General features: G+C 36.8%; 1 protein-coding gene across 1 annotated transcript in view; it reads right to left on the reverse strand.

Moving 5' to 3' along the window:
- Window positions 1–25,341, reverse strand: part of SGCZ (sarcoglycan zeta) — a 125,333-nt gene that overhangs the window by 45,988 nt on the left and 54,004 nt on the right. The window contains exon 2 of the mRNA XM_074227358.1: window positions 8,341–8,442. Coding sequence (XP_074083459.1) covers window positions 8,341–8,442 — 102 coding nt within the window. The remainder of the gene's footprint in view (window positions 1–8,340; window positions 8,443–25,341) is intronic.

Raw genomic sequence — 25,341 nt, forward strand, 5'->3', positions numbered from 1 at the left:
CAACTCTGGGAAATGTAGTGGTGTGAGAGAGATGAGTGATTAGGGGGAGAGACGCCTTCTAACTCAGCGGCAGGCCTCATCAATCACATGGCTGCAATTTCTCACACTCTGATTACATTCCTAATGCCAATGCCCTCTTATCTACACATCCACTGAGGCAGAGCCTGAACTCAAGAGTCATGGAAATACAAAACCCCCAAATTAGCATGACTCCTACATATTCACACGAAAGATGTTTCTGCTTTAGCAGAGACACAAAGTCTCTTGACTGTGTTTGATTTCAAATAGAAATGGTGGGTAAAGAATTAGGTTTTATCTTTTGGAAAATTGTGGGTAAAGAATTTCTATTTAGTTTTATCTTTTGGAAAAAGAGAAACATTTATATTAGACTTTTTGATTGTTCGTTTTCTGGGACAAAATATAAATGTTAATCTCTTTAAAACCCTGTCTGTTGAACTCTAAGGGGAAATGATTTTTTTCTAGCCCAGTGCTTGACCCATAGAAAATACTGAATAAGTGAGTTTTTATTCATTTATTCATTTGTTCATCCCACTGTAGGGCCATTTTTGTGAGTATGTTCAGATATATGTATTTTTCAGAATCACATACAGGTTGAAAAGAAAAAACTGTCATCTTCACAAGAGCCATCTCATATATAGTCCCCTCACAAAGATCCAGGAGTGGATTTTCTTTTTTTTCTTTTTTAATTTTACAATTTTCCCCCATCTCACTTCCCTCCCCCACCCCCAGAAGGCAGTCTGTTAGTCTTTACAGTTTTTTCCATGCTATACATTGATCAAAATTGAATGTGATGAGAGAGAAATAATATCCTTAAGGAAAAAATAAAATATAAGAGATAGCAAAATTATAATAACAAGATACCTTTAAAAAACATTAAAGGTAATATTGTCCTTGGTCTTTGTTCAAACTCCACAATTCTTTCTCTGGATACAGATGGTATTCTCCATCACAGACAGCCCCAAATTGTCCCTGATTGTTGCACTGATGGAATGAGCAATTCCATCAAGTTGATCATCACCCTCATGTTGCTGTTAGGGTGTACAATGTTCTTCTAGTTCTGCTCATCTTACTCAGCATCAGTTCATGCAAATCCTTCCAGGCTTCTCTGAATTCCAGGGGTGGATTTTCAAATGAGACAAGATATATATTTTTGGTAGAGACTTGAGAGTATGCATCTGGGGAAGAGGATGGGACCTGAAATACAAAGTCTAGCAAAGATATCTGAAGTGGTAAGGATTTGAATTTTTTTTTTTTTTTTGCTTTCTTTTCTTATTCATGGAGAAGCAGGGCTTGACCATCCTTTTCACACATGTTGGAGCAGACTTATCAGTTTGAATGTTTAAAGATTTTGCAGCTGTGAGAAAGCAGTTATACATAAAATGTGAGACAGTGCCTCCAGACCAATCTCTGTGAATTCTTTTCAATAGGATTCACTCAGAGGGGTCACTATGTTCACTCATAATTGAGAGGGACAATATAGCTCATAATCTCTCCTTAGCTCCATCTGGCAGCACAGTTTTCTCATGCTGCTATGGATAGGACTCTGCTTGTTTTCAGACCTGATTGGGGAATAGGCTTCTACAACCTCACCCACCTCACTAGGAATGGAGCTGGACCATGTGGACTTTACTCATGATTCTGTGAGAGGTGTATGTTGGGAAAAACAAAGGGAGTCCCAAATAGGAAGGAAGAGGAGGAAGGGGAGCTACTTCAGGGCATGATGGTACAAATAGAGAATGAAGACTGAAATATTGTGAGTTCATAAAACAGGTAGGAAGGGATAGAAAGAAGAAAAATTCCCAAGGAAGGAAAGGCAGAATTCAGAATGATAAGGTAAACTGAATCTAATTGGTCTTAGGCATGAGCAACAAGTGACATCTGCCAATTGGAATCTTGAAGAAAAGGGAAGATAGCCTAGAAAGGTAGTCTAGGAAGATAGTCTAGAAAGGTAGGCTAGAGAAAGAATAGGGATAGCCTTTGCGGTAAACAAAGTATATACTTTATAAATTAACAATAGAGAATTACTGGACATTTTCGAATCGAGGATAGACAACCTGTAGAAGAAAAATTATTCTGACAGTTGTGTGAAAGATTTAGTAGAGGAAAGCATCAGTATAGGTTTTAAGAACCATGTTTATAGGCAAGATGCAGGAAGGTCTCCATGATGTAGTGAGTAGGCAGAGGCAGGACATATGGGAAAGATATACAGGAGTTGAAATCTTTCAAACCTGGTAACTGATTGGGTGACCATGGTGGGGCTAAGAGAAGAGTCAAATAAAGTTAAGATTTCAAGCAAGGGGTCATGGGTATTTGGCCATGCCCCAGACAGGAATACTAGAGTCAGAAGGAAGAACAGGGATCAGGGAAAGTATGTGAATCCCATTTTAGACATATTGATTTTGAGGTACTGGTAAATTGTAAACTATGTAGAGAAACCCTTGATCCTGAAGTCAGAAGAAAGGTTGGTACTGGCCATTGTCATGTCAGCAGGGTAATCAACAGGGTGCTGGGACAAGTCAATGTGGCACATAGAGTGCAAGTTTTATGGTGGTAGGAATCAGTAACTAGTGAAGTAGAATACTAGGTGGGGCATGGTACCAGGCATCCCTAGGACAGAACATCTGGTGAAAATATCTCACAAGAAGATAAAGTAGGAGTGGGACTGTTGGAAGAGAGAAGATCAGAAAAAGTCACATACATGGGTACATGAAACAAGTAAATGAGCTATAATTAAAAAAAGGATTCAAACAAACCAAAGGGTCATAAAAGCTGAGTATCAAATGACTGCTATGGGCCACTGGCTGACAGTAGACTGGCAATCCTGACATTCCCTTCCTCCCCTTGTCCTATTAGTGAATCCTTTTCAATTCAACTTGCAAGTGGCAGCCATGTGCCCTGCCTATTAGAGATTCTGTATGGGATCAGGATGACAACAGTTAAGAAGGAATGAGAATCAAGTTTTACTGACATTTTCAATATAAGTATCATTCTGGGTCAAGGCTAAGGAAAGTGAACATATATGGGAAATGGAACTGTGGCCAGAGGAGAATAAGGTGAGTCAAGTGCCAGGTGCGTTACATTTAGCATCATTCAGATAGGATGGATTACAAGTTGTTTAGGAGTAGATATAGGATTAAATAGGCTAGAGATAAGAGTAAAGGAATCATTGGATTATCACATGCCATCAGTACATAAACTAGCATATTGGGCAGGATAGATCATCATCTCTTGTCTTCAAAAGCAGAGTGGATGAGGAAAGAGAATGGTGTGCAGTCTTTATGAAGAAAGAGGATATAGAGAAGATTCCGGGAAGATGGTGGAGTGGGTGAGAAAATTTCAAACTCTTCAGATTTCCTCTACCAACAGGTCAAAAAAGCACCTCAGAGTGAACATAGAGTAGCAAAAATAAGCAAGATCTGTGGCAGAACAGTGGTGCTCCAGGAAAGAGCCTGAAAAAAGATTCTGGGACTGAGCTTCCACCAGAATGAAGGGTAAACACTGCCAGGCAAGATCCTTGAAACAGGAAGCAAGCCCTAGAGGCAACCTGGTTGGAAGGGAATCTCTGTCCCAGCCACAGGAATTCTTACCTCTTGGACAGTATGGGGAATTGGATGTCTGAGTGGGGGAAGAGAGGGAACCTTTGCTGGCAGGGGATGCTACGTCCAACTATGCTGTCTACATGGTCCTAGGCAAGAAGCAACCAGTACAGGCCTGGTGAGTGCAAAAGCAGTGGTGTAGGGTTGTTGCTGGCCATAGACACTTAGAGAAGGACTAAGATTTTAGTTTTGGTTCCAGTTCAGAGGATTATAGGTTATCAGAGAGTAAGAACTTTTTCTAAGATGGTATACAGAGGGACCCCATGGAGCAGAAAAGGAATTGCAGAGGTTGGGCTCAGGACAAAGTTCCTAAGACTAGAGGTACCCTCCTCCACATTCCAGATCTAGAGATGAATATAGCAATAAGCAACTAAAAATTGTTTTTAAAAAATGAATAGGCAGAGGAAAAAGAATGCAACCATAGATAGTTACTGTGGGAGTAGAGAAAAATCATGGTTCATTTTCAGGGGAAGAAACTGAAGTAAAAAAAGCATGTCCTTCCCCAAAGAGTAATGTCAAATGGCTACCTGGTCAAAAAGAATTCTTAGAAGAACTCAAAAAAGATTTTAAAAATCAAATAAGGGAGATTGAGGAAAAACTAAAAAAAAATAAGAAAATAAGAACAATCTAAGAAAACAAGATTCTGAAAAGAAAGAAAAACAAGTTGAAAAGGAGATTCAGAATCTTAAGAAAATAACTTTGAAAATTGGGCAGTGAAATTATAAGACCAATAACCAATAAAACAAAACATAAAGAATAAAAAAATAGAAGAGTATGTGAAATATTCTCATTTAAAAAACTGAGCTGGAAAACAAATCAAGAAGAGAAAAAACACAAGAATAATCAGACTATCTTAAAGTTATGATAATAAAAAGAATCTCAACACAATAATACAAAATACAATTAAAGAAAATTGTCCTGAAATGTTAGAACAAGAGACAAAAGTAAAAATAGGAAAATTTGCCAGTCACCACTGAAAGAGATCCTAGGAGAAAACTGTCAGGAATATCATAGCAAACCAGGTTAAGGATAAAATATTAAGAGCAAGAAGAAAAAAAATACAACTCAAATATAGTAAAGCCATGATTAGAATTTCACAAGACCTAACAGTGTCTACAGTAAAAGACCACAGATTTTGAAACACTAAATATCAAAGAGCAAAATATCAAACATAACAAAGTTAAGCATAATACCAAATAAAACATGGATATTCCATGAATTGCCAGACTTAAAGGATTTTATTAGATCTGAACTTAATAGAAAAATTGACATAAAAGAACCAAGAGAAATATAAGGTAAATAGACTAATTACAAAGGACTCAGTAAGAATAAATCGTTTGCTATTTATATGTGGAAAAGTAGAACCATATGTGTAAGATTGCTATTAATAATTGATAGTTTAAAGGAAAGATTGGAGGAGAGCTGAATCAGATGGAATTCTTAAAAGTAACATGGTGAAAGGTTTAAAAAAAGTTATCATCTTAAGTAAATGAGATAGATGTGAGAGGAAGAATTGATAATAAGGAATTAGATGGAGAAGGAGAGCTGGTAGTTCTGGAAACTTACTCTCATTGGGAATGGGTTAAAGAGGGAACAGGGCTTCTACATAGACACTTACATATGCACATATATGTTTAAAAACCCTTTTAAATTCAGAAAGAAATAAGATAAGGGGATAAGGAGAGTACTGAGTAAGAGGGTGAGATAGGAAGGTATATAGAAGGGTGTTTAGATCAATGGGGAGGGTGGTATATAAGGGTGTGTGAGGGAGAGATTCAAGGAATAGGAGGACAAGATAACAAGTAGAAGTAAAAGAATAGGGAGGAGTTTTTATTTCCAGGAAATGATAGAAAAATGAGAGATACACACAAACCAAATTAATCAATAAATCTCTCTATCTCTCTTGATCTTTCAAAATGTATGGATATATGTATTTATGGGTATGTTTGCAGGTATGTGTGTATCGAGACATATGAGATGTCTATATATGTGTATGTGTGTATGTCTATAATACATATACATGGCTATCTACACATATCCATAGCTAGGCTTAATTGTAACCATCCTGGGGGTGGCTGGGAGGAAAAAAAAGAAACAGTGCACAGCAGAGAACAGAAGAAATTCTACAAGGAAGCAAAGAAAAGAGGCACAATTCTGAACACAACCTGTAATATTCATTATACAGACTTTCTTGAAATGGAAATTCTTTGCTTTATAGTAAGAATCTTCTCATGTTTTGTTGTGCACAAGACTTTTTTGCATTGAAGTTTAAAATAAAAAACAAAAAAAAGTGATGACAATAAAAAATTTAAAGGGGACATTATGCAAAAAGACAAAAAACATGAAGTGAAAAACATTCATTTATCTATAAATATATCTATATATACACATAATACATATATATATATATATATATATATATATATATATATATATATATATATTTAACACTTGAAAACCATAAAGGAAGAAAGGTGTGAGAGGATAAGTCAAAGAGAAGAGTGGGAGGAGGAAAAACCAAATGTAAGTGGTCTAAAGGGAAAACAATAGAGAAAATTCAAAGGATGGTTTGCACAGAAATACACAGAGAGAGTAAAATTTAATAATTTAACATCTAAATCTATTTTCTAAAGAGCAGTGTAACAGAAAGACAATGGGATGTATCTGAAAGAGCTCCAAGAAGAAAGAAGCAAGATGGATATCTTCCAGTCAAGAATAAGGCATGATTTGGCTTTGCAACTCTAGTGCCCAGATTGTGTTGTGTATCCTTAAAAACGGTTGCTGGATTGGACCGGATTGTATTAAAACAAAAAATGTTGCTTGTGAACTCCCCAGGCTTAGTGCCCTTTCTACCAATCTACCTGGAAAAAGAAAATTAAAGAAGTAGACTTTGGTGATACAGACATTACAGATACTAGAGCAAGATATAATGTAGACCTATGGATGTCACTGGGAGTGCATGTGTTGGAGAAAGGGGTGCATTCATAAATTAATTGCTTCCTCCTTCAGAGAGCAACACTGAAAGCAAGTCAGATTGGGTAGAATTGAGGCTGAGCTATGTAGGGTTGATTTACTGACAGTAAATTTCCCAGAAATAATTGGTAGTTCTAAGGACTATAATTTGGCACACCTATTATATGACAAAGATCAAGCCTGGTCCTGGGAGACACTAGCAAAAGCAGGAATTATTTCCACATCCAGCAGTGAGGGTCAACAATACATACCAAGGAGGTAAGTAGAAAAAGGACAAAATGTAATGTTGAGGGGGGAGAGACAGTGGTCTTTGAGGAATATAGGAAAGTCTTTGGGTTGGAGGCTGTACTTTGATGGAAACCTAGAGTCTTCTGAGGAAGGAGGGACCAAGGCTCTCTGAATGTGTTTTAGAATAGGGGGCCATGCTGGTTGTGATACTGATCATAGAACTCAAAACTCACAACATGGAAATAACCCTGATGGTGGCACAGAGCATGTTTTGTCAGACAGCTCAATTCAGTGGGCATATGGAACAGTCAGCCCAGAACTTTCTGTTCAAATCCTACCAGATCCATAACAGTAAAATTTCAACATTGGTTGATTGAATTGGATAAAAACAGTCATTCTTCAACTCCATTGACTGGGTACTGTCTATAATGCCATTCAAAGTTCATGTGTCTGTATCTATGTTTATTAAAAAAAAGAAAAAAGAAAAAATTGCCAAGTGAGGAAATTAAACTCTTTGATACAGTATGTTGGTAATTTAGTCAATAGCAACAATCTTGCTCTCTTTTCTCCCTAGTCTTTGTATTCCTGGAATTGGGAGGCAAACTGAATAATGCAAAATCTATACAAGAAGATGGTGGTCAAACTGAGGTATCATAGAGCAATGAACCAATACATGGGAGTTGAAGAAAATGAGTTCTCAACCCTGGGACTTGATTACTGATGGCATAGAAGAGGGTTCTGTTATCATGTTCATACCTGAAAGGTGGGGTGAGGTTGGGGGGGGAGGAAATGTAGCAGGAGAAACTTTTATCTCTTTATTGATTGATTTGTAGAATATAAGCTCCTGACTAGCAGGGATTTATTCACTCTATGGATTTGTTTCTTTAGCAGGAGGCATAGATAATAGGTTGTTGGGTGACAGCTGATTTTTAGTAATTCAATTCTTCAGTGTCTCTAGTAGAAAGAAAATGCTTATTAAAACCCCAACCACATTCTACAATGATAAGATTGAGGAATTTGTTCACTGTAATACACTTGGAAAAAAGTTGCATCCCTGGAATTAGCCTAGTTCTTAACCCCTCTTCTCTTTTGGTGATTCTTAGCTCTGACATCCTTCAATCATGTTTAGGGCAGTCCCTGGCTAAGTTTAAGGGGGTCCTTCCTTAATCAATTTTTATTGATTTACTGACTGACACAGCTGGGTCCTACCAATACAAAAAGGGAGCACCAATCATTGCCTCCCTAAAAACTGAATTTTGTCCAGTTGCAACACATGGAGTTTTCCCCAGGTTCTACTTTCACCTAATGGCAATTCAACACAATGGAATGCAATGGGAATTTTAATTTTTATTACCCATGACATGCAAAGCACCATGCTATCAGAAAATCACTGTATATATTAGATAAGCTAAAGAAAGTCATCCTTTCTATTTAAAACAAACAAACAACAAAGAAACAAACAAGCTAGCAAATGCCTCTAACTACCTGTGAGAGGAATGCATAGCTATGACCGCATACATACCTTTCGGGAATGGATTTCTTTCACATACAATGGAAGTAGAAATTCAGATATACCTTCAAGTCGGATTCCTTCCTTGGTGACTCTCAGATTCCCCATCCCATCCTATAAGCAATGAAATATATTTCACTTTTAGCGATGACTACAGAATGAATATCCATCAACACAATTGCATGATAGTTGAAAGAAAGCATGGAGCCCAGATCATTCAGGACAGGATTAAGAGGAAAGAATAAATCAATGATTGCAACATAGGTCATATTTCACATTGATGGAGAATTCCAGGGGAAAGTATATAGGATCAGAGGACTTGGGGAATTTTCCAGTCTCCATCAAGGATACAGTCTTGTGACTACAGAAAATAGGTCATGACATTTACCTCCCAATTAAATGAGGGGATAAAAAAAAGAGTTTTAAATCTCAAACATAGACATAATCTTTTATGTAGGCAACTGGGTGGTAAAGAGGATAGAACCTTAGACTTGTAGTCAGAAAGACCCAGATTGAAATTCTGGGTGAAATTACTATCTTTGTAACTTTGGACAAGTCACTTAACCTTTGGTCCTCAGTCTACATGTTTGTAAAATTAGAGGTTGGACTTGATAGTGTCCAAATTTCCTTCCAGTTCTAAATCTATGATTCACTGATCAGAACAAGAAATCTAATTGACTCGACCAAAGACTGTATGGAGGAGAGTGGCACAGAACAAGAGCAGACATAGTCAATCAGTCAACTACTCAGTATTTGTTCATTGTACAATGTTGAAGCAAGACTGAGAAGGGCTTCCAAAGTCAAGCCAAGTGGTTTGTATTTGATTCTCAGAGCAAAAGGGAATCCCGGGAGTTTATTGAGAAGGGAGTGATGTAGATCATTGCTTTAAGAACATCACTTTAGTAGCTGAGTGGAGGAGAGGAGGGAGGGATGAAGGGAGAGAGAGAGAGAGAGACAGAGAGAGAGAGACAGAGAGAGACAGAGAGACAGAGAGACAGAGATAAAGAGAGAGACAGAGATAAAGAGAGACAGAGATACAGACACACACACACACACACAAAGAGAGACAGGGACAAAGGAAAAAGGAAAAGAGAGAACAGAGAAGAGATTTCAGATGGGGAGATAAATTAAGAGTGCAATTTGTTGTTCATTTATTTGAGTTGCATTTGATTCTTCATGACTCCATGGGATACCGGAGTGATTTTTCCATTTCCTCTTCCAGCTCATTTTATAAATGAGGAAACTGAGGCAAACAAAGATAAGGGATTTGTCCTGGATCGCATAGCTAATAAATGACAGGCTGGATTTGAGCACGGGTCTTTCTGATTCCAGGCCTGATGTTCTAACCACTAAACCATCAAGTTGCCCATATGTAATAGCCCAGACAAAAAAGATAGTAAATGCTTGAACTAGGGTCATAGATATTTGAGTAGAGAGAAGATAATGGATAAAAGATAATGTTACAGAGTAGGAGCACTGAGAATTGGTGAGAGAGAGTTATGTGGAGTGAGCAAGTGTTGATTCAAGGATAAATCCCAAACTGTCAAGTTGGATGACCGAAAGGATGGGGGTACCCTTGATAAAGATAAGGAAGCATTGAAAGGGGGATGATTTTGGTGAAAATCATGAGTTATAGTTTAGTCAGAGAATCCTAGAGGATCCAGTTCAAAATGGCCAGTTCTGAAGAGAGACTAGGGTTGGATAAAGAATCCTGCAATCATCTGCATAATGATTGTCATTGAATTCAGAAGTTGATGATAACTAAAGATAGAAAGCTTGTCTAGAGTTCCTTGAGATTATGAGATATGGAGGAGACAAAAGGGAACTCAAGGCAAATGGCTTCTCTTTTCTCAGGGAAATCTAAGGTGAGGTACTCTGCTGAGTGTCTGGAAGGCTTTAGGGAGGGTATTTGAGGAGAGAAGACAGAGTTTGCAATTAAAGGAGTGGGGAAAGACAGAGGGGATCAATTAGTAAGGTGCCTCAGTTGCTACATGGCTGAAATGACTACTCCCTGGGGGTGGGCACCTGAAACCAAGCAGTTTTTAGGATCTTATTACTAAAATGCCTGAAGATGTGTGTTATGGAGTTGCCATGGCAATGTCTCATCTTTGACCACTTTCCTCCTCCCCTCTATCTCTGATGCTGGTTCCACACACAATGATAACAGGTCACCTGACTACAAAACTGGGTGGTTTGCAGTGCAATTGCATGTGACAATGCCCCATGAGGGAAGGAGCTGGAGGGGGTCATTTTTCATCTTTTGCAGATGAGGAAACCCATCTGGTTCAGAGAGCAGAAGGGACCTGCTTAAGGTCTCCTAGCAACTAAGAGACAGGGGATTAGAGCCTGAATATCTGGGAAATCACAGAAAAGCAGAACAACAATTGATTTTGAACAAAAGTCCCTTTAGAAGAATGGGCTTCCCCAAAGTGATAATGTGGATACATGTCAAGTTATTCAGCACCTTCCAGGGTCTTTATAAACCATGGTGGACATAGTTTACCTGTATCCTTTCTAAACTAAGTAGTCCAAAACTGGGAAAGGAACCTCCATTATCAGGGTTGGGGAGGGGTGTGGCACCTATGCCCTTCCCAATACAGCCTCAAATCCTATTAGCTATGGGCACTGCTGCTCCTGTGTATGATTCAAAGTGAACTTATAGATCACTGAGCACCCTCATCCTTCTTCTCTCTTTTTTGGGGGGGCACTAATGGTGTGAAATCATATCTCCTCCATTCTAGGCTTATGAAGAGTGGCTTTTTGGAAACCCAAGGTAAAAATCTGCATTTTATCCATTTGATCCAAGACAATTTCATTTTGACAAACATCACCTCAGTAGTATAATTGAATCCCTGCCCTGCCCTTCCCCTTACCATTTGCACTCAGAGATGCTGTGAACAGGAGAATCAAGCCAGGCTACAGTCCCTCAAGTGAGACAAAAATGAGGGATCCCAAGGAAAAAAATTTAGACTTTTGAACTATTCAAGATGGACATAGAGACACCAGTGTTGTCAGTTAGTAAGATTAATAGAACAAGGTGATTTGGTTCCACATTTTCTTTTTGAGAAGGAATTGTTTGAAATCCTGATTTGATAGTTAGCTTAGGACTATTAGTTTTCTGTAAATTTTATTCGTTTCACACATCATTTTAAACTTCTAATTGTATAAAATAGATTCCTTATTTTCTCTTCATCTTCTGTGAGTTCTCTTTTTGATCTTAAATAGAGGATTTTGGTTTTCCTTTTTTTAAAGACTGAATTAGCTAATGGTCGATTCCTTTCCATTTTTATATTTGTTTAAAAAGATATAAATTTTCTGAATTCTATTTTCTATTTTTATTTTATCTTTATATAAACTTATTTCTTCTTTGACTTACAGAATTTCTCATTTTGTCTTTCACTGGGTTTTTGATTTGATGCTTGTAAAATACATACATGCCTACATATATTTCAGTTGCACATCCAATTAATTGTTTCTTCTCTCTTTTGCTGATGGCTCTCCAGGACTTTTTGGCTTTATTTCAAAAGGGTCTATATATTGCTTCACTATAGGCATTTTCTATAATAAAGTGATTTAATGTTTTTATTTTATTTTATTTTTTTAGGTTTTCTGCAAGGCAAATGGGGTCAAGTGGCTTGCCCAAGTCCACATAACTAGGTAGTTATTAAGTGTCTGAGACTGGATTTGAACTCAGGTACTCCTGCCTCCAGGACTGGTGCACTATCCACTGCACCAACTAGCTGCCCCTGATTTGATGATTTGATGATTTTTCTTTTGTTGATAGAATTTTTAAAAAATTATTGAGGACTAGAAAATCATCAGCATAAGAATACTGGTATACCAAAAGAAGGTCAGAACAAGGGAATTCTATAAGGAATTATACAACTGCTACAGTTTGTACCTTTTAATCTGTATTCCATCTTAATGTGGTAGTACCAACATTGCCCTAATTTTGTACCTCTCTGACCTTTCTTGTCTCTTCTGAGAATTTTTAAGTGTCTAATTGACTCTTCCTTTTTTATGATTTTCATTAACTTTCTAAATTCCTATCCCTATCCATGTAAAGTTTGTATACCTTCCTTGTAAACAAAGTAAAGTCAAGCAAAATTTATTTCTGTTGTAATGATTGTGTCTGGAAATGCATGGCTCCTTCTGAACCAACAATCTATCTTCTCTTCCCCAAGAGGTAGGTAGCATGCTTCATCATCTTCTGAGGCTATGATCATTGCACTGGTCAGAGTTCTTAAGCTTTTTGATGTTATTTTCCTTGACATCATTTGGGTCATGGTCTACTTAAGTAGTTGCCCTGGGTTTGCTCATTTCAATCTGCATCAAATTGTGCCAACATTCTCAGGATTCTCTGAATTGATCTGTTTTGTCAATTGTGGCCTAATAACCACTGTCCATGTGTACCTTAATTTGTTCATTCATCCACAAGTGATACTCACACCTTCAATTCTAGTTCCTTCAGGCAACAAAAATTGCTGCTATAACCATATTTTTATGGAAATGAGTCCCTTCTCTCTTTCTTTGTACGATATGTCTTTGGGTCAAAGAGTAGACACTTTAGCAGCTTCCTGTTAACATTAGGATCAAAAATAAATGTCTGGCAGTTAAAGCCCTTGACAAACTGGTTTCCTCCTAGCTCGCCAATCTTCTTACACTTTACTCTCTCCTCCATTCACTCTCTGATTTAATGGGTCTGCTTTTTCTTGTTTCATTCATTTTCTCTAGATAGATCTCCATGCCTAGGATGCTGCCCCCAACATCTTACTCTTAGTAAGTCTCTTAGTTTCTCTGTCCTCCTTTACGATTCAATTCAAATCTCAAATTCTACAGGAGGCCTTTCCCAGTGTCCCCCTCCCTCCCCACTGCTTGCTCTCTCTCTTTAGGCTAGTCTTGTATGTATTGTTGCATCACCCCATTAGACAGTGTGATCCTGGAGGGAAGAGAGTCTGGTATTTGCTCCCTTGGAATCTGCAGAGTTTCACTGAGTGGGTGGCACAGGGTAAGAAACCCTTTTAAAAATGGATGTCTTCTGACTGATTTGAAAGGCATAGTTCCAATTTTCTTGGTAGAAGAGTTAGTTGTACAAAGTTCCAGCTCAACCAACAGTGCTTTATGGCCTACAGCAGGCTGTCTAATAGTGATCATTTTCTTTTACACTTTTTATGGGGATGAGGGAGAACATCAGAATTCCTTTAATTTGCATTTATTTTTTTTATTTATGACATTTTTATATAATTCTTGATAGCTTGAAAGTCTTTTTTCTTGATAATTACCTGTTCTCAAATGCAATATGTCCAAAACTTAAATTCTTCCCTTTCCTTCATATCTTTACCCTCTTTCAAAAGTCCTTTCTTTTCTTTTTTTCTTTTTATTTAAGGCAATAGATTTAAGAGTGACTTGCCCAGGGTCACACAGCTAGGCAATTATTAAGTGTCTGAGGTCGGATTTGAATTCAGGTCTTCCTGACTCCAGGACTGGTACTCTATCCACTGTACCACCTAGCTGCCCCAAATGTTCTATATTTTCATCAAAAGGTTCTCTCTCCTTCCTGTTTCCCCTTCTTTATAGCTAGAACTCCCCACTTTTCCTCATCCCACATGTCCAGTCAATGGCTACATCTTACTGTTTCTATGACATCTCTCTTCTGATTCCTAACCCACAGAGACCACTGTGGTTCTGAACTTCATTGCTTCTCTCTTAGATGATTGTAATGGCCACCTGGTTGGAAGCCCTGCCTCCAATCTCTCCCCATTGCAATTTATCCCTTACACTGCTGCCAAAACAATTTTCCTTAAACACAGATCTGACCATATTGCACCACTACACAATAAACTCTAGTGGGCCCCTGTTGCTTCTTGGATACTATAGAAATTTCCTCTGTTTTGATTTTAAAGCCCTCCACAACCTGTTTCTAATCTGTTTTTCTGCCTCATTAGGTGTTATTCCCCCATCACTCTCTATGATTCAGAGAAACCATCCATCCTTTTAAGACATTCCATCTTTGATTTCTATACCTTTGCACTCTTTGTTCCCCATACCTATAATGTGTGTCTTATCCTTGTTTCATTTTATCTCTCAGTTCCTTGAAGACTCAGTTCAAGAGCCATGTTCTATATCACTGCCACTTTCTAATCCTCTACTGCAAATTCCCTCTGTCTCAAACTCCCTGGTATAGAATTTCTCTGTGTTTTACCTATAAAGGAAATTTCCTGAAAATAGAGGCTATTTCCTTCTTTGAGCTTCTACTACCCCCCCACACAACCCACCAGGGTTTAGAACCTAATAAATGTGTGTTTTGCTGATTGATGTATTCACATCTTTTAGCTTTATCAGAGAACCATTCCTGTTTTTATACATGTATGCTAGTTTAATATATTTCTTAAATACCAGTTAAGTTATTTGCAAAGCTTTCCCATCCTCCACTGCATTGCTTCCTTCCTAATTCTTATTGCATTGATTTTCTTTATACACAATCTTTTCAGTTCTATGTAATTAAGATTGTGTATCCATTTGGAAATAAGCAAGCCTAATTTATGCCATGCTTATTTCTAATTTTCCCAATAGTTTTTCCTCAAATACTGATCTTCTACCCCAGTAGTTGTATGCTCCATGTTCCATTTTGCTTGAGGATCTTTGGCATATAATCTATCAACTCTTTTATTTACAGTACCAAAAATGTTTGAGCATTACTGTTTTTTCATTATTGAGATCTGGTACAGCTAGTTTTTCTTTCTTTCAACTTTAATTTAAAAAAATATTTTCCTTTGAGATTCTTGACCCTTAATTTCTCAAGATAAATTTTATTTTCTTTTATCTATATCCTTTAATTTCTCAAGATAAATTTTAATAATTTTATCTACATTCATAAATTAATCTGTTGCTGATTTTGTTGACATGGCATTGAATTTGTAGTTGAATTTAGGCAGTATTATTATTTTTATCATCCTGGCAAGACACAATATGCTCAATATATTCATCTAAATTATTTGAATTTTAGTTCTGTAAACAGTGCTTTTGAACTAAATTTGCATTTTAAAAAATTTCCAGAAGAAAATTTCAGTGCTTGTACCACCCTGTCCTTGACCAGTTCTACCAGACCCCTGGTGTTTCTACAGCAGGGAATAGCTGGGGGATGAGGCCTGGTATGCCAGTTTCATCCCTGGATGTACCATTGAAGAGATAAATTAAGATACAACTCCCAGCAAGGGATTCCTGAGTGCTACAGCTTTTCTCTGAATACTGAACTCTAGACTTTGATCTTTTCTCCTTTGGGTCTTAGGCTTTTGATTCAAGTGTGTCCAGGGGCATTCCCATTTTCAGAGGACTCTAGAACTGAGTCTTTTTCATTTGACTTTTCTCTTTTAACCTTTCCCTTCCACCTCAGACAAGCTAGATATTATTTGAATGACACTTCCTAATATTGTTATTTATGCTATGGTAGACTAGTTGTGCTTTCTATGATTTCTTATGTAAAATATTTATAGTGTTTCTGTGGAGAATGTAAGAGTCAGAGCAAACTGTGTAAATTTACAGAAAAAAACATTATTCCATGCCTATTTGGAAAAAGGTTGAGACCTTCTTGCCCATGCTTTATCCCAGTTCTCTTTACAAAGAGAGTAAGATTGGTGGTAAGAATATCAACAGGAACCTCACTGATTGACTGGTTCAACCTTTCAGCAATTGGGCTCCCCAGCATGGTCTGAAAGCCCAGAATCACTTCTACCAAGAGGAGACACTGGAAGACTTTAGCCAAAGCTTCATACATTCACACAGCAGGAGTTTGATCTCAGTGATATTTGAATGTAGATGATTTGTTTCAACATTTACCCTTTTAAATTTAAATTTTATTGCTGTATAAAGATGGCACCAGGTATCTTTCATTTCACAATATTTTCTCTCGCTTCTCCTTTCCCAGAGCAATTACTCTCTCATAATAGAAAATTAAAAGCCGAAAAGCTCTATAGTTCAACTAAACTAATCAATAAATCTGTATAGGGTTCCATTTCCATAGTTCCTCTCACTCTGAAAAGAAGGGATAAATATATATTTCCTCTGCTCTTCTTTGAGACCAAGTTTGGCCATTATTATAATGTAACATTCATTCTGTTTTTTTCCATCTATATTGCTATAGCCATTTTGTATATAATTTCTTTTAGGTTTTTTGCAAGGCAATGGATGTTTGTGTGTGTGTGTGTCTGTGTGGGGGGGTTAAGTGACTTGCCCAAGGTCAAGTTAGGTAATTATTAAGTGTCTGAGGTCAGATTTGAACTCAGGGCCTCCTGACTCCACGGTTGGGGCTCTATCTGTTGTGCCACCTAGTTGCCCCATTATTTCTTTTTGCTTTTTGGATTTTCTATGGTTTACTTTGTATCTATCCAAACAAGTCTTCCTGTATTTTTTGGTATTCCATAATATAATTCAATAATATATCATTAACTTTAAGTTACATAATCTTCTTAGTCTTTCCTCATATTTGCCTATATTTCTGGTTTTTATTTACTACAAAAAATGGTTCTATGAATATTTCGATGTTTGGGGGACTCTCATCTTCCCAACTTCATGCATCTGTTTGACTTCTAGGTCTCTCATTGGGATCTCTGGATCAAAGATGGAAATGGAAATGGAAATCATATTCTTAGTTAAATTTCAAATTACTTTCAGATCATTAACTTAGAATATAGTTCTATCAACAGCATAATAGTATGCCCAACTTGGATTATTTCCAGCTTTTGTTCTTTCTTCTCCCCCCACCCCCCAATTTGTTGGATCTGAGATAAAATCACAGAGTTGTTTTGATTTGCATTTCTCTTATCACTAATGATTTGAAGCATTTTCATATGGTTGTTTGCAATTCTTCTTTTGATAACTGCTTTTCACATCCTTTGACAACTTATCCTTTAGGCAATGATTTTGGGAGTTAATGTATTTTTATTATTTCTGTCTATATTAGAGAGCATACCCACATTTGATATCATTTTTCCTAATTAAAAAAATCTGTCACTTTGATGCTATTTGATCTTATTCATGAAAGATTTTTCTTTTTGAAAAATTCAATTTTATTAATTCTTTCTTCCCTTTTTCCTCCTACCTGCTTCAAAAGACAAGAGAAACAAAATTTATTAAAATATATATAACTAATGCAAAAACATTTCAGTTGTATGTAATCAAATTATCTATTTCATTGTTTGTTATCCTCTCCATTCCAAATTTAGCTCATAATTCTGTTCCTGTGAAAGTTAACTGATGTTATTCTTTCATTTTCATTCCTTTTATGTTGTGATTTTTTAATGCAATATTTGGTCTGTGAGGGCTGCAATAAACAAGACACTCAGATAAAAACATCTCAAAGTTTGCCAGTTTGACAATATCTTTGAACTTGGCTTTGATTAATTTTGGAACATTAAAGTTAGGAAAAAAACAATTTATCTATCATTTTGAGAGTCACTTTTGTAAGAAGACAAGGTTGGAGTATTGGAAGGGCACATCTTAGCATAGGCCTTAGTTCCACTGTGCATCAGGGCCTTTGAATATCCTTGTTGTATGAGAAAGTAATAAGACTATATACCAAACTTGTCCCTTCCTCCCTTTTCCCTTCTTCTAGATGATGGAATAAACTTTCATTAAGTGCTCAACTCAGTTATAACTCTATCTCTTCCTTTTGGTGGGGCTGGGGTGGGGGGAGGATTAAAGTATGGAGAAACTGAAGCTACCCAGATAGACAGCTACTTCCTATTCAAGCAGAATGGTTAACTTTCACCCCAACCCCATTGTTCACTGTCTTGTAATTACTATCATATTATTTGTTCTGATCAAATGAAAATTTAAGGGTGAGGAATCCTCATTTTTGTATGATGAAGTCTCTTACAGATATAGATTCAGTAAATTGAATCCTTTAGAAGGACTGGAGATACATGATTACTTCAACATAGGCCTAGGAGTGGTGGATGAAGAATGGACAGATCCTATATTTAACAAGAGGGTAAAATAATGATCATACACTTAAGCAAAAACAAATTTCTGGTAAATATCCATGTAAAATAACTGCATATGCACACACACACACACACACACACACACACACACACACACACAAACACAGCAGCCTAACAGATATATGCCCTGGAAGCAGATGTGAGCTAAGCCTGATCATGATCTGAATATAATCTAAGCCGTGGGAGAGTCAATCCTAGTGCCTTGGAGTATGAACAAATAAATAGTGCTTGCCTGATATTTAGATCATACATTTATTTGGTTCTTATTGTGGTATATGGTGTAAGCAGTTTGTCTAAACCTAATTTCTTCCACAGTTCTTTCCTTTTTTTTAGCTATCATTGTCAACTAGGGAATCTTTCCATAAGTTAATCATATCCTCAAGTTTATGGAATAGTGAATTACTCATTCCAATTGTTTCTGATTCATCTTTATGTAATCTATTGAATGGATTTATTTTGTCTATATCTTAACCAGTACTAAATGGCTTTATGGTATAATTTGAAGTTGGGTAGGATGATTTTTCTTTCATTTCTATTTTACTCATTATTTCATTTGAGATCCTAGACTGCTTGTTATTGCAAATGAATTTTATTCCTTTTTTAGTCTAGGTCTATCCAGTATACCCTTGAGAGTTTGGCTGGCATAACACTACATCTCTAAATTAATTTTGGTAAATTGCCAATTTCTTTTATCTGTAGAGTCTGATGATAAGGACTGACAATTTAAGTCATTCTTTATTTCTTTAGAGAGTGTTTTATAATTGAATCTCTATAGGGTTTAAGTATGCCTTGATAGATTGACAGTTTTTAGTTATTTTGAATGGGATTTCCCTTTGCATTATTTCCTTCTGGATTTTGTTCTTCCTGTGTAGAAATGCTGTTGATTTTTAGAATTTGATTTTGGATATTACTGAAATAATTTTCTCAATTATTTTCTTTCCTTATTCTCTAGGAATTTGAAAGCAAACAATCATGTAATCAGTAAAGAAGGATAATTTTAGCTTTTTATGCAAATTAAGTTCATCTTCTTGTCTAATTTTTATTACTAACATTAGTCCCATGTCAAGTACCACTTTTCAGACTTTTTGTCCATGATAAAGTGGATGTGTTGAGTTTGAAAGGCTTATGGAACATCTAGGTAGAAATATCCAGGGGTTAGTGATATAGTGGAGCTCAGGTCAGAGGTGACAGTAAATATGGAAGTCATCTTTATAGAAGCAATGGTTGTTTTTCCTATTCCCAATGAGTCAGCTAAGAGAGAGTAGAGAGAGAAATGGTGTGAGGACCCAAGAGTAAGGTCTGGAATATATGAAAGAAAGGGGAGAAGAGAGGTAAAGATCTGGCAGAAAAAGGAGAGGTAGAAAAAAGCAAAGCAGTGTTTTGGAATCCTTTTGTGTCATGGCCACCTTAGACAATATATCAATGATGATAATGATGATGATGGTGATGGTGACACTAATGACAACAGTGATGGTGGTGATGATGATGAATATGATGGTGGTAGTGGTGATGATGATGATGCTGATGAAAACAACTAGCCTTGCTGTAACCTCTGCTATGTGCCAGACACTTTCCTATGCACTTTCCAAATATTATCTCATTCATTCTTCACCAGAATCTGGGAGACAGGTATGAGGAGAAAATAGAGGCAAACAAAGGAGAGATGAGTAGCCCGGGGTCATAGTTAATAAGCCTCTGAGGAAAGATTTGAACTGAAGAGTTCCTGACTACAGGGCCAGCACTTGGTGCGCCCAGCCACCAGCTGCCTCTCTTTGGTGAGATCTATTGTCCCATTCTTCAATTTAATAATCAAAGGAAATGCTAAATTTCATTATGAGGTAATAAAATTGAGATGTATTTTCTTTCATTTAAGTTCATAGATCCCATGAAATCTATTCTGAAATATTTTACAGACTCTTGAAGGTCTGTGGATTCTAACATGCCACTCTTATCAACCCCTGCAGTAGACTTTATGCTAGGGATACAGAATAGGGTTATAAGGTATATGACACATGCATAGTTAGAAACATAGAATTATGGAATGTGGAGACAGAACAAAAGAGGATGGGGATGAGTGACCATCCCCATGTGTGGCTGAAATAGAATGAAACATCAGAGCATAATTTTTAAGGACATGTTGACATGTAAATTAAAGTCTACAGGTACCCTAAGTTTTTAGGGTTAACTTGGAGAGAAAATGAGAATTCAATTGTGGAACTTCTGGGAGTTCATGGACCTTGGGTTCAGTGGATGAATGACTGCCACCATTGTCTGTCAGAAGTGTAAAATTGGGAAGCAACATTAATGCTTGGAATGAAAGAGGCAGAATTTGAAAGGATCTCAACATTGGGGCTGACTCAAATAAGATAACATTTAATAGAGGCAAATGTAAGATTCTATATTTGGGTTAAAAAATAAAGGAAGAAAAGGAGCAGGATATAGGACCAGGAGGACTCCTCATATGGAAGAGATCTAGCCATTTTAGAGCAGGCAGATTCATTTTGAGTTGGGATTATAAGGAAAGTGTAAGCATTTATGACATCTCTGGTGCATTGATAGAAATAGAGTCCATCCTGTTTTGGGGTGGAGTAGAGGTAGTGAATGAGAAGGGATGATTTCTTTGTCTTCTATCCTGATGATCAGGTAAAAGCTGGAGTATTGTTTTCAGTTCTTTTCGCTATTTTAGAAAAGCTGTTGAGGGACTGGGGCATTCCAGAAGATGGAGACCAAAGTGGTGAAAGATTTCTATTCCATTTCCTAAGAACTAGTCAGTCAATCAATGCATATTTATTAAGCCATATTATTAAACCATGCTCATTCCCTTTCCTCAGGAGTTATAATCTAATTCATTCCCTGATTTTTTTGGTCTGAGGCACCTGGGATGATTAATTGGAGATGAGAAGAACTGGAGGAGCTTGATATTAGTTTCTGAGTGCTGTAAGCACTGCCATATGGAAGTGACAATACATTGGTTTTCCTGGATCTCAGAAGGGAAAAGTGGGAGCAATGGATGGAATTTTCAGAGATATCTCTTATGGCTTACACCACGACAAATTCTCCCAATATTATAGTAGTGGTGAAAATTGAAATGAGATAATTTATCTAACAAGAGGTTCACCCTGTTTAAAAACATGTAATTGTTTTATGAAAGCAATCCTGACCATAGCACATACAAGTCCTGCAAAGGATTAAAAATAAGCAGCCACAGACAACACTGAAGACCAAAGGCTAGCCATCCATCTGGAGGATTGATCCATCTCACTGTCAGAAAACTAGGCATCTTAAAACCAGTTCCATAAAGCTGCTGAAAATATAGACACAAGGTTTCAGCATTAACAACAAGAAGAAAGAAAGAAAAAGCAACACCCCCCCCCCCCAAAACTGATAATTCAAAAGAAAATTAGTTTTGGAAATTACTCAGGTCTGCAGCCTCATGTGTTCCCTTGTGGGAGGGCTTCTGCTGAAATTTTTCCTTGGTTCCCACTAAACCCTAATCCAAGCTAGAGAACACACACATCTATATGAAACCCACATTTCATGGTACTGGGCCATTTTATTATCTGTCTTATAAGCAACAAACTTTTTTTCTATAACTGTCATTGAAAAATGATTAAAATGCAAAGAACTATGATGATGCTATTGGGTTTGGAGGAAAAAAAAGTCCCATCTGAATGATAATGAAATTTTTTTGAGGAGTTCAGTTCACTCTCTTGAGACCTTTTTCTCTTGAATCCTAATCTCTTTCCAAACCCACAATTCTTCTTTTTCACCTCTGTACAGTAATTCTAGTTGTTAAAAACCAAAAAAACCCAAGAGTTCAGGACAATATTGATTAAAGTAGTACATAAATGGAGAGGACTTAGAAGGTCATAGAGTCCAGTCTCCAAATTTTACAGTTGAAGGAATTGAGGTGACTTGCCCAGGGTCACACATCTATAATAAAAGTTTGAGGCTGGATTTGGCCTCAGGTCTTAATACAGTAGTCTTTCCACCACATCATGCTGTGTTTCTCTGTTTGAATAATTAGATAACAGTCATTATTTCATTCAATCACCATTTCATTTCTTGTTGGGAAAGACTTTTTTCTTCACTCTATTTGAGTGAGCTTTTCAGCAGAGAAAAAACAGAAATCACTACCATTGGACTTGATGGCACCCAACATCACATCAAAACCTATTGAAGACATTGCATCAAGTGTACCACAAGGAAGCTGAGGTGGCCATCTGAAACATGTTGGGTTTTCATTTACACTGCTAGGATCCTCATTCACTCAACAATCCATTTGGTTGTAGGGCAGTTAGTTTTTGAATTTTGCAACACATGCTGAGCTGAGAATTGGGACTTGGCTTTTCATAAACGAACCCAGGAAACTACTGAATTTTTCCTTCCAGTGAACACAATCCAATGGAATGTGCAAAGGAATTATTGTTACATCAACAGTAATCTTAGTGAAAATTTTAAAATTCCTTTCATAAAGTTCAAAATGCCTGTCAAACATGCATTTGTATTTTGCTTTTTGATGAATTGCCTTTCACATTCTGTCCCACTAGAAAGCACAACTCCTTCAAAAACCTCTTGGAGGGAGTCTTAAACAACATTCAGATATCTAATTGTGGCTAGTTATAAATATATATTTTGATTCCTATTTCACCCAAATTGGTTTTCTTTATAATCTTGTTTGATTTTTTGCCTTTAAAAATGTGATCCTGAGAAGGGCTTTGCACATGAGATAGATCATCACCCCAATTCAAATCCAGAGGTACCCATGGAGATTTAACATCAACCTAGGGGCTGGAGAAGGGCAAAGGAGACCCACAAGAAAGACTTCTCTGCTTTCTAGGAAAACAGACAGAGGCATGGAACTATGAAATATCAAAGTCTTGCAAGAGAGGGATCAGAATGCTTCATAAAAACCATGAAGACTTAAGGCTGAAGAAAAACCTGGTTTAGATAGGTAGGATAAGGGTGAGAAAATTTCATTTCTAATCTTGCTTCTAAATTTACCTTGAACATTCATGAACTATGTGACCATAGGCAAGTCATAGACTCTCTTTGTTCCCCAATTTCCTTGTCTGTAAAATAAGGGCAATGATACTAGCCATAATGACCTTGAGGATGAAATGAGACAGAGCCAACAATTGTCATGACCTTATGATGATGATGGAAGGTTATTAATTTGATACAGATGGAAAAGGGTTGTTGTTCAGTTGTTTTTCAGCTCTGTCTGATTCTTTGTGACCCCATTTGTGGTTTTCTTGACAAGATACTGAAGTGGTTTGCCATTTTATAGATGAGGAAATTGAAACAAATAGGGTTCAGAGAGATAGGGAATAATAGATGTGCTATCCAAATAAAATGAAGTGGAGGAAAATGTAGCAAAAGAGAAGCTAAAGGTACCTAAATTAAAAGAACAAATGAATTCTATATTAAATCTAATTTCTTGACCTTGAGGATGGGGAAGATTCCAAAGAGTTACTTTAAGACTTATAGGTATCCCATAAATAATACTAATATATATTCATGGTATATATACATGTATATATATTAAGACTGTCATACTGGAATAAATAATGCAAGGAAATTGTCTAGCACTTCTGATCATAGACACCAAAGTTCTGAGGTATAAAGTCAACAGATTGTTACCAGGAAAAAAAACATTTTGCACACACAAAAAGTGAAGGGAATACATTTCACGATTTCAATGATAACAATGAATTTTATAAGGAGCCAGCAAATATAAAGCAAATGCATTACAAATAATACAATTATTCTGTAGTCATGGGTAATCAATAACAGGGATAGGGCCATTTAAAAATAAGAGCAAGGGAAATACTGTGTTAATAGATTATCATTAAAGTAGACTAAGCAAAACTAATCTAATCCCAGATAGACAGTATTGACTTAAAAGAGGAAGGAGAAAAAAATTCAATACCAAAGAAAGAAACAGAGGGAAAAACAAGCCCATGAATGCTAGCTTTAAATTAGAATGAATCAAATAATTGTTTTGGCTGTTCATCTTTTGTTTTCAAAGAGCAACAGTGATCTCATGGGTAATGACTTGTGTGGGAATTGGATTTAAGTGAAGTAGAGTTGCACAAAATTATCAGCCTCATTCTCTCTTACAGAATTATTGAAATTCTGTGACAAGACAAAAGTCAAGGCACCTTGTTGCTATGAATGACTCAGGATGCAGTGGATGACCTTGGAGCTGTTGATGTTTAACTAGGCTCTAAGCCCTCCACAGCATCTGCTTCAGCTGCCTTCATGGTCATAGAAACAAATTGTTCTCATCCATTATTCTGAAGGGGAAATTGCTTGGGGTAAATGTTCCCCTAATAAGACTGTAGGTTACCACCTTCAACCTGGTTTACTTCATCTGACAAAATGGTTTTACTGGGGTAAGGCCTCTGCACATCCTACAAGTTCCTGGAGACACAGGGATGCTAGAGCACTTCACACACTGGTAGGAGGTGAGGGGTGAGGAAGGGTAAAGGACTATAAGATTCTGAACTGAGCAAGTCAAAAGATGGGCAACTTGAGAAAAAAAGTTACATAAATATAGAAGAGGTAGGTTTTGGTGAAAAGGGATAGGAGGGGAAGCCAGAAAAGTTCTCTTACCCTCAAGGTGTAAATAATCAGATTCATAGGCCTGACTTTTGGGGGCTTTCCCATTAAAATTCAGAGTGCCTTAAACTATCTTTTAGAAGTTAGATATATTCAACAATTCACATACATAATCAGACTGACATTTGAGCTGTGATTTCAGAAGTTGAAATTTAAAAAATCAAACTATGTTAATAACTTAATAGGGGGGAAAAACCTATAACAACTCGACTTTGCATAATATGGGATAAAATTACATTAGTTCAGAGTCAGTAAGTTTTATTTTTCAGAATTCTTGAAAAATCTCTCTCTCTCTCTCTCTCTCTCTCTCTCTCTCTCAAGGGTTTTGCAAGGCAATGGGGTAAGTGGTTTGCCCAAGGCCACACAGGTAATGATTAAGTGTCTGAGG

The sequence above is a fragment of the Macrotis lagotis genome, chromosome 3 (genome assembly GCF_037893015.1).
Source record: "Macrotis lagotis isolate mMagLag1 chromosome 3, bilby.v1.9.chrom.fasta, whole genome shotgun sequence".
In the NCBI taxonomy this organism is placed as follows: Eukaryota; Metazoa; Chordata; class Mammalia; order Peramelemorphia; family Peramelidae; genus Macrotis; species Macrotis lagotis.